The sequence below is a fragment of the Thermothelomyces heterothallicus genome (genome assembly GCF_042370625.1).
Source record: "Thermothelomyces heterothallicus CBS 202.75 unplaced genomic scaffold P884_scaffold_2, whole genome shotgun sequence".
NCBI classification, from domain to species: domain Eukaryota; kingdom Fungi; phylum Ascomycota; class Sordariomycetes; order Sordariales; family Chaetomiaceae; genus Thermothelomyces; species Thermothelomyces heterothallicus.
In genome coordinates, this window is record NW_027192563.1 from 899517 (window position 1) to 913375 (window position 13859).

The window sequence follows — 13859 nt, forward strand, 5'->3', positions numbered from 1 at the left end:
TATGTGGCCCCAAACCGGCACACGATGCCGAGCGGGCGTCTCCACACATCGTCAGCTTCGAGCATGGACAGAATATTAATATTATTCAGATGCCGGAGTTGCAAAATCATGCTGAAGAGCTTAACTATCCTGATGGCAGCGCGGGAACTCCAACCTTCTCATCGGCCCCGAGTTGGCGTTACGGATGCTGTTTGCTCCAACTTGTCCCGCGTGCGGGACGATGGCGATGCCGAAAATTGGTTCTAGTCCAGGGTTGGTCTCGAACGTTGAGGGCTGGCGCGTGACGCCGAACAGCGAGACTCGATGCCACGGTTGGTCCCAGATTCCACTTGGAGAGGTCTAACGTCGGCGATCGCAGGTTCGGCATCCTTGATTAAAGTTGAGGCGGGCCGGATGTGGAGCCAGACCAATGAACCTCGTCCCGCGAGCGCGGTTTGGGGCGCGAGTTCAATGGTACACGGCTTGGGGCATAGGCCCCCTTCCTGATGAATAGGGTTGATAAACCTTGAAAGAATGGGGAGAGGGGGAGAGGGCAAGGTTCGGCGCCTCCCTTGTGATAAGAAAGCTCAAGCCGGGATGCTAGTGGGTGGCCTGGAGGGAGATTGAAGGTTCGGGTTTTGACCTCGGGGTCACCTTTCGCGGCCTTTTGCGGCCTTCTCGCAACTTTGGTGCAGCCTGGGAGTGATGCAGTGGGTGTGCGGCGCATGCCTGACCTTCAGAATGGGAAGGTCCAAGCGCTACTGAGCCACATCACGTTGTCACCACTTTCCTCCCCAGTCCCTTCCCTACCCCTCCCTCCATGAGCGGCCGACCGACTTTGAGATCGCGTTCATCCATCAGTTTGGCATTATTATTTTTTTCTTTTCTTTTCTTTTCTTCATTTCTTCTTTTCTTTTTTTCACAAGCCGGAGACTCTTGAGAAATCAGCCAGCTCACAGAACGTCGCCAGAGATGGAGGAAGCTTTCTTAGAGGCGCACAACCTTTTTGAACGCCTTCCTGACCCGTCTTCATGCTCATGCAGGGCATATGACCGATTGCATGAAGAGGCCACCCATGTCCGTGTGGCGCCTGCTAAAATAGATCTTGAGGTGCATGTGTGGGTGGTATGTATGGAAGAAGACTCAGGCGAGGCTGCCCGAGCTACCTGAATTGGACACGGGAGTGAGGCGTGCTCTTCGCGAAGCGCCTGCCAAGAGCTGTTGGTTGCGGGAAGGGTCACACTCATGCGATGCTCTGGGAAGCTGGAGCACGCACTACAGAAATACTTATTTATCACGATTCCCTCGGGGCTCCGTGATGATGGAACACTGGTTGTATCGCCGTTGCTCGAATAGCACCCGCACCGCACCGCAACGGAGGCGGTCGCGGCGAGGATCTCGAAGCCGATATTTACAGAATTCTCTCGACGCAACATTTGCACAACTATCGAATATGAACCATCTGGCCGTGCCTCCTCATCTCCGTGTTACCCACGGCGGCAGCAACCAACAACACGGCCGGTCGCCAGACACGCCCACGCCCACGTCCACGCCCCCCGGGTCTGACGAGTCAATCACGACAACAACACTCGACCTAGAAGCCACCTTGGCCGCCACCCCAACCCCCCTCTTTTCGGCGGGCAGCCCCGCGGGCAGTAGTCCCCAGGGCCGCCGCCCATCAACACCACCGGAAGCCCCCGAGTACATCAACCACGAGATCGCCACCCTTCTCCGCAACCCGGCCGGGCTCTCCCCGAGCCAAATCGAATGGGGCTACGTCTACCTTCCCACCACCTCCCACGACGGCACGCCCCTCGTCAAGATCGGTTCTACCAAGGGCAGCCCGGACGCCCGCAAGCAGAAACACCGACTCCAGTGCGGCGCCACCCTCGGCAACCTCGAGACCTTGGGCAACCCGCACGTCGTCTGCCGCTACCCCAGGCACGTGGAGCGGCTCGCCCACGCCGAGCTCCGGGACCGCCAATACCCCTTTGGCTGCGCCTGCGGCATCCGCAACCACCGCGAGTACTTCGCCGTCGACGCCCACGTCGCCCGGCGCGTCGTCGAGCGCTGGATCCGCTTCTGCGAGCAGGAGCGTGGCGCTTCCCCGGTCGTGCTGCTGCTGCTTCCCCCACCAAGGACGGCGGTTTCCCCTGCGATCATGATCCCGCGGGGGGTCCGCGGGGCCGGTCACCCGGCCGGTCACCCGGCCGGTCACCTCGGCAGGGCGCGTGCCGCGGCAGGCTGGAGAGGGAGTGGGGGAACCGGCTGGAGCGGTATAAGGACCGGATCGCGGCGCCGACGCCCCCGGAAGACCTGGAGGCGAGGATGGAGCTGTGGGACGAATTCGTGGGCGCCGCGGCGTGGGACTGGGTCTGGGACGACGCCCTGTGCGCGTCGGCGGCGCTGAGGCGGTACCGGCGGACCACTGGCATCGTGGCCCTCCTGGCCCTCTGCGTGGTCTTGTGCCTGAGGGCGGGCAGGGGGCTCCTGGCGGGGCTGTCGATGGGCGCTCTCGTGCTCGTGCTTGCGGCCACCGCGGTGACGGTCTCGAAGGACCGCGGGTGGGGCGAGCCGCTGCGGCACCGGTTGCAGCGGATCGGCTTCACCAGCTCGTTGGTCCTTCTCACCGTCCTCGGCTTCTCGCTGGGCTGGGTCCGTTTCTCCTGGATGCTGATGTGGATGCTAGTGGCTGACCTGCTCTCCTCGGTCCTGGAGCTTTTAGAGGCCAGGTGCGCGACTGTGGAGCATTTGCTGAGGCTCTTGAGAGCCAGTAGTAGCTGGTCTCGGTCCCTCTAGCGCCCCCCCCCCATCGTCATCAGCTTACTGTGCGCTGATATATCTTGGGTTGGTTTAGTTGAATCAGCATGCGGTTGGGCGACAATACAGAAGTGGCGGGACAATTCCGAGCATCAAGGTAAGCTTACGGTCAAAGAATCTTCTGCTGTCCTTTTCTTTTCTTTTCTTTTCTTTTCTCTCTCTCTCTTTTTTTTCCGGAGCGCATCTTCATTCGGCTGAGTGACTTCTGAGTCGAAGTTGCTCGAAATGGGTCATGGGTATTGTTTGCCCTCTGTGTACATTATCTAGACATTATCTGGAAGCGACTTCGGGACCACGGGCCATCAGGGTGTATGTACAGGCAGCATGGTATAGACATTCAATACACTGTTTTCGCCAAGCTTAGGATGTGGTGTGTTAGATACAGGAATTGGGACTCCGTCCACCGAGGAAGTACTTGGAGCCTAAGGTAATGCCCATCGGTCACTTTGTTCTACGGTCATATCTACATACACATATATATTTGTGGTATTCCCATATAGCTCTACTGGATTCATAGCGTTGGTCACATGGTACATACAATTCGGTCATTGAGTCTGGGTAACTTTTTAGGGGAAAGGGGGGCCGGGTATTAACTATTATCTACAGTTTGGTGTGTATGTATGTATTGTACATACACGCCAGCCGTATCAACACCTAAAAATACAAGCTCTCTCTTACACAGGGAGGGAAGCAGGCCTCCCCCAACTTCGTAAAAATCAAGGTCTTGCCTCTCCTTCCACTCTTGTGTTCTTCCCCATTGTTTTCCCTCTCGCATGCCTATATACATGTCCGCTGGCCCCCTTTCCCCTTTCCATCTTGTTTTTTTTCGCGCCTCCTTCGAAAGAATTAGAAAGGCAAGCCACGCCACACGAGATGGAAAAAAAAATGAAAAAAAAAGATGAAGATAAAAGATAAGTTTGTGTGCGACAATAACCATAGAAGACAACAAGCCCCTTCCCCTCTTGGTTGACCGCCTGCGTGCATGATGCCGGACATGATTCCCGGGGACAAAAAGATGTGTCGTACTTGTGTGTGTTCATAAGGAGCGTGAGAATCGGACTGGTTTCCCTCTCTCATGGACGGGATGATATTACGAGAGAGAGGAGGGACCAGGTGGGGGAATAATATCCTCGTGCCTTTACTTTAGAGAGCAAGGGCGAGGAAGGCAAGCGCGGCAGCCAGGCCGAAGCTGGCGGTGACGCGGCCGCTGCCGGCGACGACGACGGTGCTGTCGGTGGGGCGGGGCGAGCTGGTGAAGCTCGGGGTGGTGATGCCGGTGACGGTGCCGTTGGCGGTGACGACGGCGCCGGGGCCGGCGAGGATGCTGCTGCTGCTGCTGCTGCTGCTGCTGCTGCTGGAGCCCGAGTCCCCGGCGAGCGAGGTGGTGACGGCAGGCGGGGCGGCGGAGGTGACGGGGATGACGCCGACGTCGGACGAGCCCGAGGTGAAGCCGACCTGGGGCACGGTCAGGCTGGTGCTGACGGTGACGGTGGTGCTGGAGCTCGGGATGACCTCGCCGGCGTCGTTGGTGCAGGGGACGACGGTGGTGACGTCGACGGTGACGGTGGTGTAGACGGGCGCAACGGTGGGCGTGGCCGTCACGGTGATGTAGGTGGTGATGGTGGCGCCGGTCGCGATAGCCGGGTTCTGGCCGGCCCAGTTGCCGCAGATGCCCTGGAAGTAGGCGATGGCCTCGGCGATGATGGCGTCGCTCTCGCCGTGGGCGTAGAGGCAGTCGTAGACGTTCTTGACGAAGGTGGCATCCGGGCAGTAGCAGGCGGCATCGGTGTTGTCGGAGCAGCCGACGCTGAAGAGGAACGTGTTCAGGCAGGACGGGACGATGGCCGGGCAGGGGAGGGTCTCGACGGGCGAGACGGAGCTGACCGCGCTGCTGCTGCTGCTGCTGTCGCCGCCGCCAGACACAGGAGTGGACGTGGTGCCGGCACCGGGAACCGCCGAGGTAACGCCCGAGGGAACACCCGAGGGGACGACGCCCGACGGGGAGCCAGGGGTGGAGTCAGACGGGACGCCCGAGGGAGCGGGAGCCGAGCCGGTGGGAGCAACGCCGGTGACGGTAGGCTGGCTCTCGACGGTGGTGCGGGTCTCGGTGACGGGGCAGACGGTGGTCGAGATGGCAATGGTGACGACCGTAGTGGTGACCGAGTTGGCCGGGCACTCGGCGGACTTCTCAGGCGCGCACGACGTGATGGTCTGGGTGGAGGTGGTGAAGATGGTCGACGTGCTGTCGAAGCTGGTCGTGACGGTCTTGGTCACGGGAGGCACGATGACGGTGCTATCAGAGCTCTCGCTCGCCGGGGGATTGACGATGCTGCTGCTGCTGCCCGTCTCCTCGCCGGGGGAGACACTGCTGGTGCTGGTGACGTCGGGGACGGAGACGGTGGTGCTGCTGCTTCCCGGAACAAGCTCAGTGCTCGTCTGGGCCGGGGGGGCGCCGGTCTCGGCGGTGGAGGTAGACGAAGCCTCGACCTCAGAAGCAGTAGCAGTGGTGGTGGTTTCGCCGGCGGGAGGAGTGGAAGTGGCGGGAGTCTCGGTCGTCTTCGTCTTGGGAGGCTGCGTGCTGGAAGCGGTGCTGCAGTCGAAGGAGATGGTGGGCACCTGGATGCTGCAGCTGGGCTTCGGCTTGTCCGGCTGCGGGGGGTAGACGATGGTGACGTTCTTGGCACCGCCGCACTGGGTGTTGTGGACGGTGGTACCCGACTTGCTGCAGGGGCTGCGGTGCTTGCAGACGGAACCGTCAGGCATGTCGTAGTGGAACTCGAGGTCGCAGTCGAACTCGGGCTTGACGTGGATGGAGCCTAGAGAGAACTTGTCGACGTTGGGGCCGCATCCGAACGAGGGCGACTGGCTCTTGTCCGAGTGGCATGTGCCGCCGATGGCCTTCTTGAAGGTGCGAGGAGCGAAGCGGCCCCTCTTCTCGCTGGCATCCTCGCACTTCCAGCCGCGGAAGTGGAAGCCGCCATAGTCGAAAAAGTCACCAAAATCCAGATCATCCCAGCTGAACCCGGGCTTCTGCTTGTCGGTGCATTGGTTGTCCGTGTTGGCCGGGCAGGTGAAGGGAGGGGCGTGGATGAACTATATGCGCCACGGCGGAGTGTAAGTGAGTGCCGATCAAGGGCAGCCGAGATGGGAAGGGAGAAGTGGAAACTTACCGTAGCCGACACGCCAGCGGCGAGGGCCACGAAAGGGACGAAGGTCTTCATGTCGTAGAAGTGTTGCTGCTGCTGCTGCTGCTGCTGCTGCTCTGGACTGACCTGAAGATGAACGATAGACGGGGGCTACGTCGGTTCAAGTATAAAAAGGGCCTGATATGGCTGTGGCCTTCTCGCCAACGAGAGTGTGAACAATCAAGTGCGAAGAAAGAAGAGAACAGGGCAAAGGAAACGAATGACTTTTGCCTCAGTTGGCCGCACAAAGAACAAGAAGAAGAAAGGAGGACAGCAAGGTTGATGATGAGGCAAAAGAGAGATGAGAGAATAAGGGAGAAGGGGTTATGTTGATATAGGCATAGCAACAACGTGGGGCCCGGACATGCCATGCCACTTCGCCCTTGCAGGTCACTCGACATGGTGAGAGCCGAACAGAGGACGGGGACCGTGGCCGGGGGCCGGGGGCCGGAGGCCGGGGGTATCCAGGGGGGGGGGGGGGGGTGTGGGCGTGCGGTTTGCACACTCGCGAACATACAAATTACACAGTACACTAATTAGTGTATGTAATCCGTACATCCGTACATAACTACAGTACACACGATACTGTAAAAACATTCACTATAGTGTATGGACTATAGGGGAGCTAATGATGTGTCAATGTTTCTTTCGGCGGCGTCCCAAGGCACGGCACGGCCACCAAAGGCGTCCGGGAGGCCCAATGAGCAGACTCGGCAGCCGACGGGCGTATCCGTCGCGGCAACGCTCAACATTGTAGGGTGGCATGTCTCGCAGAGTCAGCTAGGGGAATGGTTGTCGAGACTCCTTTCTGCGAGCACTGGGTTGACGATGTTTACGGATTACCGTGTCTCCGTCGTAGTAGTGTACTCGTATGTGCTTGGGCTTTCCTGATTCGGTGGCGCGCGGCTCTGGCAAGCGGCGTGTGTGGTTGGCTGACAGGATTGGCGGGTAAGGGGTAGTTACACTATTCCGTCAGGGGTGCGCTCGAGATCTGGCCCAGTCGAGGCCGACCAGCACGCGGCCAACCGTTAGTTACTCCGTACTAGTACACAGTTGACGCCCAAGCTTCGCAAAGTATTGTCTTAGCTCAGGGATGCCATACACTATTGACCAGCAGATGGGTCAAATAAGCTTTGAAATGAGGGCCTGAATCGAGAGGCCTCTCTCCTCGGGAGGATTCCTTTCGAAAAAAAAAAAGGATCGGCCAATCCATTGTGGCCATGGCCAGCCAAGGAAATGTTTGTATGTTTCTGCAGAGCACGGATTAGTGTAGACTGGACGTCTGCGTACTGTGTAGTGGACACAAAGCACCTCCGTTCGTCTATACATACAGTATAGCTACTGTTGTATCGCGTGTTGAAAGAACTAGAATTTGTCGCCGGGCGCCCTCGCGTCGAGCGGTGTTGCTTTTGAAACAAACGGCGACATTGCTCAGCCACGCCGACCGCACTACCACACTGTTGTACATACAGTACGCTACAAGTGTGGTGTAGTGTTGTGGCGAACAGGGTTGTGTAGTGTAGGGTACACTATGGGGTAGTGTACGCAGTAACGTTCGTTTTGGCTCCTGCAGGAACCGAGTGCGCATCCTACTATGGAGCAGTTAGTTACTGCCGAAAAGCGAGCAGTACTAATAATGGCCGATGCCAAGCCTCAGGTTCAGTCATCCCTGCTGCCTGTCCCCTGCCGGGCCTTCCCCGCAGCGCAGGAAAAGGAAACGATTCCCAAAGAAAACAGAAGCATCGGAGCGAATCCCTCGAACCGTCAAGCGAACCCTACATCATGCGCTCATAGGTTCGCCCCGTGGTGTAATTCCTGTTTTTTTAGTGTATAAGTATCGCTTCTTGATGGAGCAAAAGTGCATTGTTACCATAAAAGCCCCGCCACGTTTGGCTGGCTGCTTTGTCTCTTTTCTCTTCGAGTATCAACCGGCGGCGCTTGGGAATGCCAGAGCCAGCTGAAAAAAAAGCAAGAACCCCCCGCTTCCGCAGAGTCTAGACGTTTGGATGTTTGCGTTCCAGGCTGTGGTCCAGCGGCTGCCCGCTCGATCCAGTGCCGTGTTTCACATTGGTCTTTGCAACCGGCGCCTGGGAGCTTCATGTTTCAGGTGCGTGCGCGCCCAGAAGAGCGAGCCTTGGCGTTAGGTACCGCCACAACCTTTACACAGTATTCCGTACATAGTACACTACACTACACTACGGAGTACGTGGGTCAATCAAGCGGCGGCTTCTAGTTCTGGCAATGGCAGCGACTCTTTGATCGGATTGATTCCTGGCCAAAGTGTTCCGGAATGCTTACATACAAGTTGGTTGAGGTTGACAACTCGGGTCAGAAAGAGGCGCGTGTCAACCAAAAGCACCACGGATGCGACGATGGCATGGGATAACACGCTGCTCGAACTTGGCCAGCCCGTGCCAAAAGTCCGCCACATCACATAACTTACCGTATATACACGAATGCTGCAGCATTCAAAGTCCCCCCCCCCCCCTTTTTTTTTTTCCAGGAGTTTTCAAGCGCCTCTTTGGCTTCAGCAGCCTAACTCGCACTTCCCAAGCCTCGGACTGGGAAGTCTATCCACCTAGGATGTAAGTTCGTCCTTGTCAGTTTGCAAATACTGTACACACCAAACACAGCACAAAACTGTAGAGAAGACATGGCAGTTACTCCGTGCTTGCATACCAGATAGTGTCCCGCACAGCACGCTTCGTGAGCGTATGAGATTACACTTCCGCTTACGCTCGAATTGTCGTCTCGTGTCAAGCCGAAAGAGATGAACCGTGATCCACACAGAACCGTTTTTAGCTCCACCTCGCTCTACTAGTGTACACTACAGATGTATCCCTGACGGCACGGGCGGCAGACCTGGAACGCTCGAGATCCACGGAGAATTCTCCTAGTACTGTTTCCCCGGGGCGGCGAGCGCAATGTTGGCCGTTACCAGGGCCAGCTCGGCGTCCATGGAGGTGGTGCTGATGTATCTCCTCTAAGCGAGCGCAGCTGTGGACCCACCCCGGATATGGGGCTGGCGAATCGCCACTGTCCTCCTGATGATTTTCCTTTTTCGCCTGTCAGTCATCGGAAATCTGCAATGATCAGCGGAGCTTCTTTTTCAGCCTTTTTTTGACTTTGACGACAACCGCCGCCTCTGCCGCCGGCCCACATTCGATATTTCTACACTAGTGACGGGCCGCATTTTATTTGTCTGGAAACATGGAAACAGAAATGAACCAAACAAAGCTGTGCAAAAGCCGCCATCTTCAATAGCAGGTCTCAGATTGACTCGGGAGCAGGAAAAAGGAGGGAATTGCCACCGTAACCGCTTGGCACTATCCTTTTGGCCGTTGCTTCCGCGATGGGACCGACAACCGGGCGCACAGATGCCGACTAAGCGGTTAAACATACGACTCAGTACAAGTGGCGTGAGCCTGTACGGATTACACACAGTACATAATCTGTTCCTTCGTACTAGTCCATCGATAGTCTTGGGCAGCGCGGACACGCCGGGGTGCGCTCGGGCTCCGGAAACAACTCCACCAGACCACTCGCTTGGCAAGCAATGCGACGCCCAGAAGGGTCAAAACTCAGGGGCAGCAGGTTAAGTTACCCTCGTCTAACGTTAGCTAGTGATGCAACCATCAACACATCCATCCGGTGGGCAGCCGCTCCTCCCCGCCCTCGCCCCAGGGTTTCGGCTGTTGGTTAGTCTGATCTCAGCGAGCTCGTATCGTGATGCTGCGACACGCCGGCCCACGTCCTCAGATGCTCCGACCTGCCAGATCTGCCGACATCGTGGCTGTGTCTCCTCCTTGTCATTTGTTCCGGCAATCTGGGAGTTGTCTCCGGCCCACTCGGGATGCGGACACGACTCGCTCCGCCAGGAACATGGCATCCATCAATGTAGTGTACGGAGTAACGTTATGTAGTTGTAGTCCGTAGTGGTGCGCCTGGCTACTCGGGAGAAGTTTCCCTGTCTTCCAGCTGCACTACACTACGTTTAACGTTACGGCGTACACTTAAACCTCATGATCCACATTGCCCCGAAACGACATTATTACCACCGCACCAGCAGACGGCGAGGGGCCCCTTGCCGCCCAATCTCGAAATACAACATGCCTTCCAGCCAGTCGAGACCTCCTCCAGCGCCACAATGTCTGAGAAGCCGCAAGAAACAAGTGACTTGAAACTTGCCAACAGACATCCCACCCAATCGCCCATGGCCGTTGCTACATGCTAGTGTACACTAGTTAGTTCGGGGCCTAATACAATGGTCCCTGAATAACTAATCCGTATTGATCCCTGGGTGGCACAGCGCCGCGAAATGGTGAACCAACTCAATTGACACAAGTACTGCACGCCGTTTGAGACCGTGAAGGGAGTAATCCGTACATACAAGGGGAGCGTCCTTCCAGGTAAGCAAGCAGCCAATTGGTAGGAATGAGGCGCACAGATGCAGTGTAAAAAATAAGAGAATCGAGCCTCTCATGGTTCCGAGCTCGGTCCCTGCAGAATAACTATTGTTTACCAACTGTAGGACCGCCGTGGTGTGTTGCACACAGGGGCACAGGTTACACGCAGGCAGCTCTCTATCCGTACCTCCGTATATCTCTCTGCTTTCATCTCGTTTACTTTGTTCTTCTTTCTTTTTCTTTCTTTTGGAACCATGGTTAACTTAGCGACATTAACTAGTAACTCGCCCACTCTTTCCCGCAAGTTCTGTCACAAAACACCGAGGGAGATCCGAATCTCGGACTTCACGCCACACGACACAACCCCACGCCCGCGATTTCCCACTCTCAAAAAAAAAGGCCGGGAAACACACTATCGTGTGGCCCTCAATGCTCTTACGCAGTAGTCCTCTGGGGAACCAGTACAGCACCCGTCAGCGCCCTTCCCCCTCCCCCCCCCCCGCGGGGCCCCCCAAACAAACTCGGTTTTGAAGTCCCGCCCGGGTCCGCCCTCCCCCGCGGCCGAGTGGGTCCCTGCACCGGCGGTCCTCGGTAAGGACCCCCTCCGATCCGATCCTCCCGTGCATGCAAAAAACTCGGCCGACCCCACCGGCCGACCCGGCCGGGCCTCGACCCCGACCCATCCGTTCGATCGTTCGTTCGGCCACCTGCTGGCCGAGAAGGCCGCCCGCCCGCCTTTGTCAACTTGTAGGCCAGGGGAAATGTGGCCCATCGGGTGCCCTTGTAGCTGTAGCTACGACTTCGTAGATCTTATAAGGCCGGAGAAACAAGCTGGCGCAGCTCGACTTCGAGACCCTCATCCGTGGGATATGCTTCGCTTGCCAGGTGACGTGCTGAGATGCCATAACGGAGCTGCAGGTTCGGATAGCCTCCCGACCTTGAGGCGGTGAAGCATAGTAGTTAGTAGTGGTAGGCTGCCATGGCTGGACAGGTGCAAACCATGCGTGCAATTTTATTATTAGGGCATGCAAGCGTGTGTATATGTAGCCATCTACTTATGCACCTGCGCGCGACCTGCCGACCAGCTTTCCCCGAGTAAACACGCTCCCTCCCCTCCCCTCCCCTCCCCCTCTGTCCTCACTCACTTCACACAACACACACACACAAACAAAAAAAAAAAAAAAAGGCTTACCCGCCCGCCTTCATCCGCCTGATCCTCTCCTCGGCCGCTCTCGCCCTGCGCTCCCGCTCCAGCCGCATCCTCTGCTCGGGCGTCAGGCCCCTGGCCTCCTCGGCCCTCTTCTCCTCTGCCGTCTTGGGCGGCCCGCCCAGGAGGCGGCTGCCGCCGCCCTTGGACGAAGACGACGACGACTTCTTGTTGTTGTTATTGTCGTTGTTGGCGTCGGGGATCCTGGGGCCCTCGACCTTGAGGCGCTCCTCCTCGGCCCTCCGGCGGAGCTGCTCCTCCCTCTCGAGCGCCCTGCGCTCCCGCTCGGCCCGCTGCTCGGCCTCCTCCCGCCGGAGCGGCGCCGGCACCCGCGCGGCCTCCCAGTCCCAGGCGGCCTCGCCCAGCTCGGCGCGGGCGACCCGGAAGGCGTCGCGCGTCGCGCGGTCGCCGGCCAGGTCGAACGGCGTCTTGCCCTCGGGGCTGAGCACCGTCGGGTCGGCCCCGGCGCGCGTGAGCAGGCCGGTGACGAGCGGGGCCGAGCTCTGCGCGGCGGCGAGGTGCAGCGGGGTGGGCGCGTGGCGGTTCTGCTGCGAGTCGGCCGGCCGGAAGACGAAGTTCGGCGGGAGGTTGTTGGTGGTGAGGTAGGAGAGGAGCGCGGGGAGCTTGGAGCGGCGGATCATGGCTTGGAGTTGGGTGGTGTGGAAGATGGCGGCCTCTTCTTCTCCGCTACGTTTTTGGGTTGCCGGTCTGGCGTCGGTTTTCGGTTTGGAGGCTTTGTTGGATGTCTCGCCCGCGGGCGCCGGGGGCGCTTCGGGCCGGATCTCTCTGACTTTGAGGCGCGTGAGTTCGATGAAGGAACGCATGAGCTCGTTCTGTGTTGCTCTTCGCGTGCTGAAGGGGAAGCCCCTGATGCGGGGGTCGTTGGGGCGGAGGACCTGGCCGTCGTACGGCCCGAACAACGTCCGCCTGTTCGTGGCGCCCGTTGCTCGGATGAAGAGCAGATCCGAGGTATCGATCAGGGCTTTCCAATCCCTGAGCAGCTCCCGGACGTCATCGACGAGGGCCTGCTCGTTGTACCGGCGGAGCGAGGCGCCGGCGGAGTGCGCTGCCCCCTTGGCATTGTCGTTGGCGGACTGCGAGCCACCCTGCTTCCGCCGGGTTGTGTACCGGTGGAAGGTCTTGTGCGCCAGCACGACGGCCTCCCTATTGAGCGGCCCGGTAGAGCCGTGCTTGCTCTGCTTCGGGGCCAAGCAGACTACCATGGCGGCGAAGTGGCCGCCTCCCATCATGCACAGAAAGATGTGTCTGCCATTGTAGGCTGGGGGCACCGAAGTCCCGTCCTTGGGAGCCTTGGGCATGGATATCGGCGGCAACTGTCTTTGCCGGATCGCCTCCACGATGGCATCCTCCTTGTCCAGCTCCTCGGTCGTGAACATGGCGCGGTATATCCCAAAGTAGTGATGATCCGGCAACTTTGGCGAGGTGAACCAGAGTAACGGCGGCTTTCCCGTGCCCCTCCTTTTCGCCTTCGGCTCGTCATCTTGGTCCCCATCGTCCGGGCTGCGTTTCTCCGCCAGCGACGCTTGTTTTTTCAGCAGTGCCGAAAGCGTCGACTCCTTGCGGGATGACTCCTTCTCGTCGTCGTCGTCGTCTTCTTCGTTATCCGACGTCTCGGAACCCGATATGCTTACGTCGTTCTCTTCCACGAGCTTCTCGAACTCGGCTTCCGACACAGGCTTGAGACCGTTCATTTTCTGTTTGAGGTTGTAATAATGGAGGTCGGTCTTGAGGTGTTCCTTCTGCTCCTGGACGGTGACAAAGGCCATGCCACAGAGGGAGCAAGCCTGCGACCCGAGGACGTTTTCGGTACTGCCGGCCGGTCTAGGGATCGGCTCCCCCGACGAGGTCGTCTTGGTGGGCGCATCGTCTTCGGCTAGGGCAGGCAGTCCCGCGTCCGGCTTGGGAGCGAGCGAATCGAGGATTTCTAGGGGCAAGTCAAAGAGATAGAGGGGCCGCCGCAGCAGCGCATCTTGTGTCTTGTCCATTTCCGCCCAGGCAGGCGCTGTGCAAGAAAGTTTGGCGGCTAATCCGATCGCCGGGATGCTAGCACGACGAAGCGACGGTGCCTGCCCTGCTTTGGAGCCTTCGAGCGCGAGAGCGCGATGGCGGGGTGGCGGGGTGCTTTATCAGGGTAGGTACTGTACAGTAATCCGTACAGTACTTAGCTAACTAACTAATCGCTTTGGCCGATTCGACTCATTCGGTCAGCCAAGGAACCTTAACACCCTAACCCTGTTCGAT

At 58.6% G+C, this 13859-nt stretch overlaps 5 protein-coding genes across 5 annotated transcripts; 1 reads left to right on the plus strand and 4 right to left on the minus strand.

Annotated features, from left to right (window-relative positions):
- Nucleotides 1-1432: 1432 nt before the first annotated feature.
- Nucleotides 1433-3225, plus strand: P884DRAFT_266762 (uncharacterized protein; the record flags this gene model as incomplete). Its single annotated transcript, XM_069442052.1, has 5 exons — nucleotides 1433-2089; nucleotides 2119-2755; nucleotides 2837-2896; nucleotides 3067-3108; nucleotides 3179-3225. 5 exons carry the CDS (start codon nucleotides 1433-1435, stop codon nucleotides 3223-3225), a joined length of 1443 nt encoding a protein of 480 aa, XP_069301110.1.
- A 463-nt stretch (nucleotides 3226-3688) lies between these two features.
- Nucleotides 3689-6020, minus strand: P884DRAFT_289439 (uncharacterized protein; the record flags this gene model as incomplete). The annotated part of the gene is made up of 2 exons (XM_069444000.1): nucleotides 3689-5892; nucleotides 5970-6020. The coding sequence occupies 2 exons, from the start codon at nucleotides 6018-6020 to the stop codon at nucleotides 3943-3945; spliced, it is 2001 nt and encodes a 666-aa protein (XP_069301111.1). The 3' UTR covers nucleotides 3689-3942.
- Nucleotides 6021-8913: 2893 nt separating this feature from the next.
- On the minus strand, nucleotides 8914-9393 carry P884DRAFT_254821 (uncharacterized protein). The gene has a single exon (XM_069440927.1). The coding sequence runs from the start codon at nucleotides 9382-9384 to the stop codon at nucleotides 9094-9096; it is 291 nt and encodes a 96-aa protein (XP_069301112.1). The 5' UTR covers nucleotides 9385-9393; the 3' UTR covers nucleotides 8914-9093.
- An 841-nt stretch (nucleotides 9394-10234) lies between these two features.
- Nucleotides 10235-10885, minus strand: P884DRAFT_254822 (uncharacterized protein). Its single transcript, XM_069440928.1, has one exon. It carries the CDS (start codon nucleotides 10465-10467, stop codon nucleotides 10264-10266), a length of 204 nt encoding a protein of 67 aa, XP_069301113.1. The 5' UTR covers nucleotides 10468-10885; the 3' UTR covers nucleotides 10235-10263.
- Nucleotides 10886-10911: 26 nt separating this feature from the next.
- P884DRAFT_289440 (uncharacterized protein) lies at nucleotides 10912-13681 on the minus strand. Its single transcript, XM_069444001.1, has 2 exons — nucleotides 11583-13681; nucleotides 10912-11327 (listed from the first exon to the last, which is right to left on the minus strand). The coding sequence occupies exons 1-2, from the start codon at nucleotides 13601-13603 to the stop codon at nucleotides 11201-11203; spliced, it is 2148 nt and encodes a 715-aa protein (XP_069301114.1). The 5' UTR covers nucleotides 13604-13681; the 3' UTR covers nucleotides 10912-11200.
- Nucleotides 13682-13859: the final 178 nt, after the last annotated feature.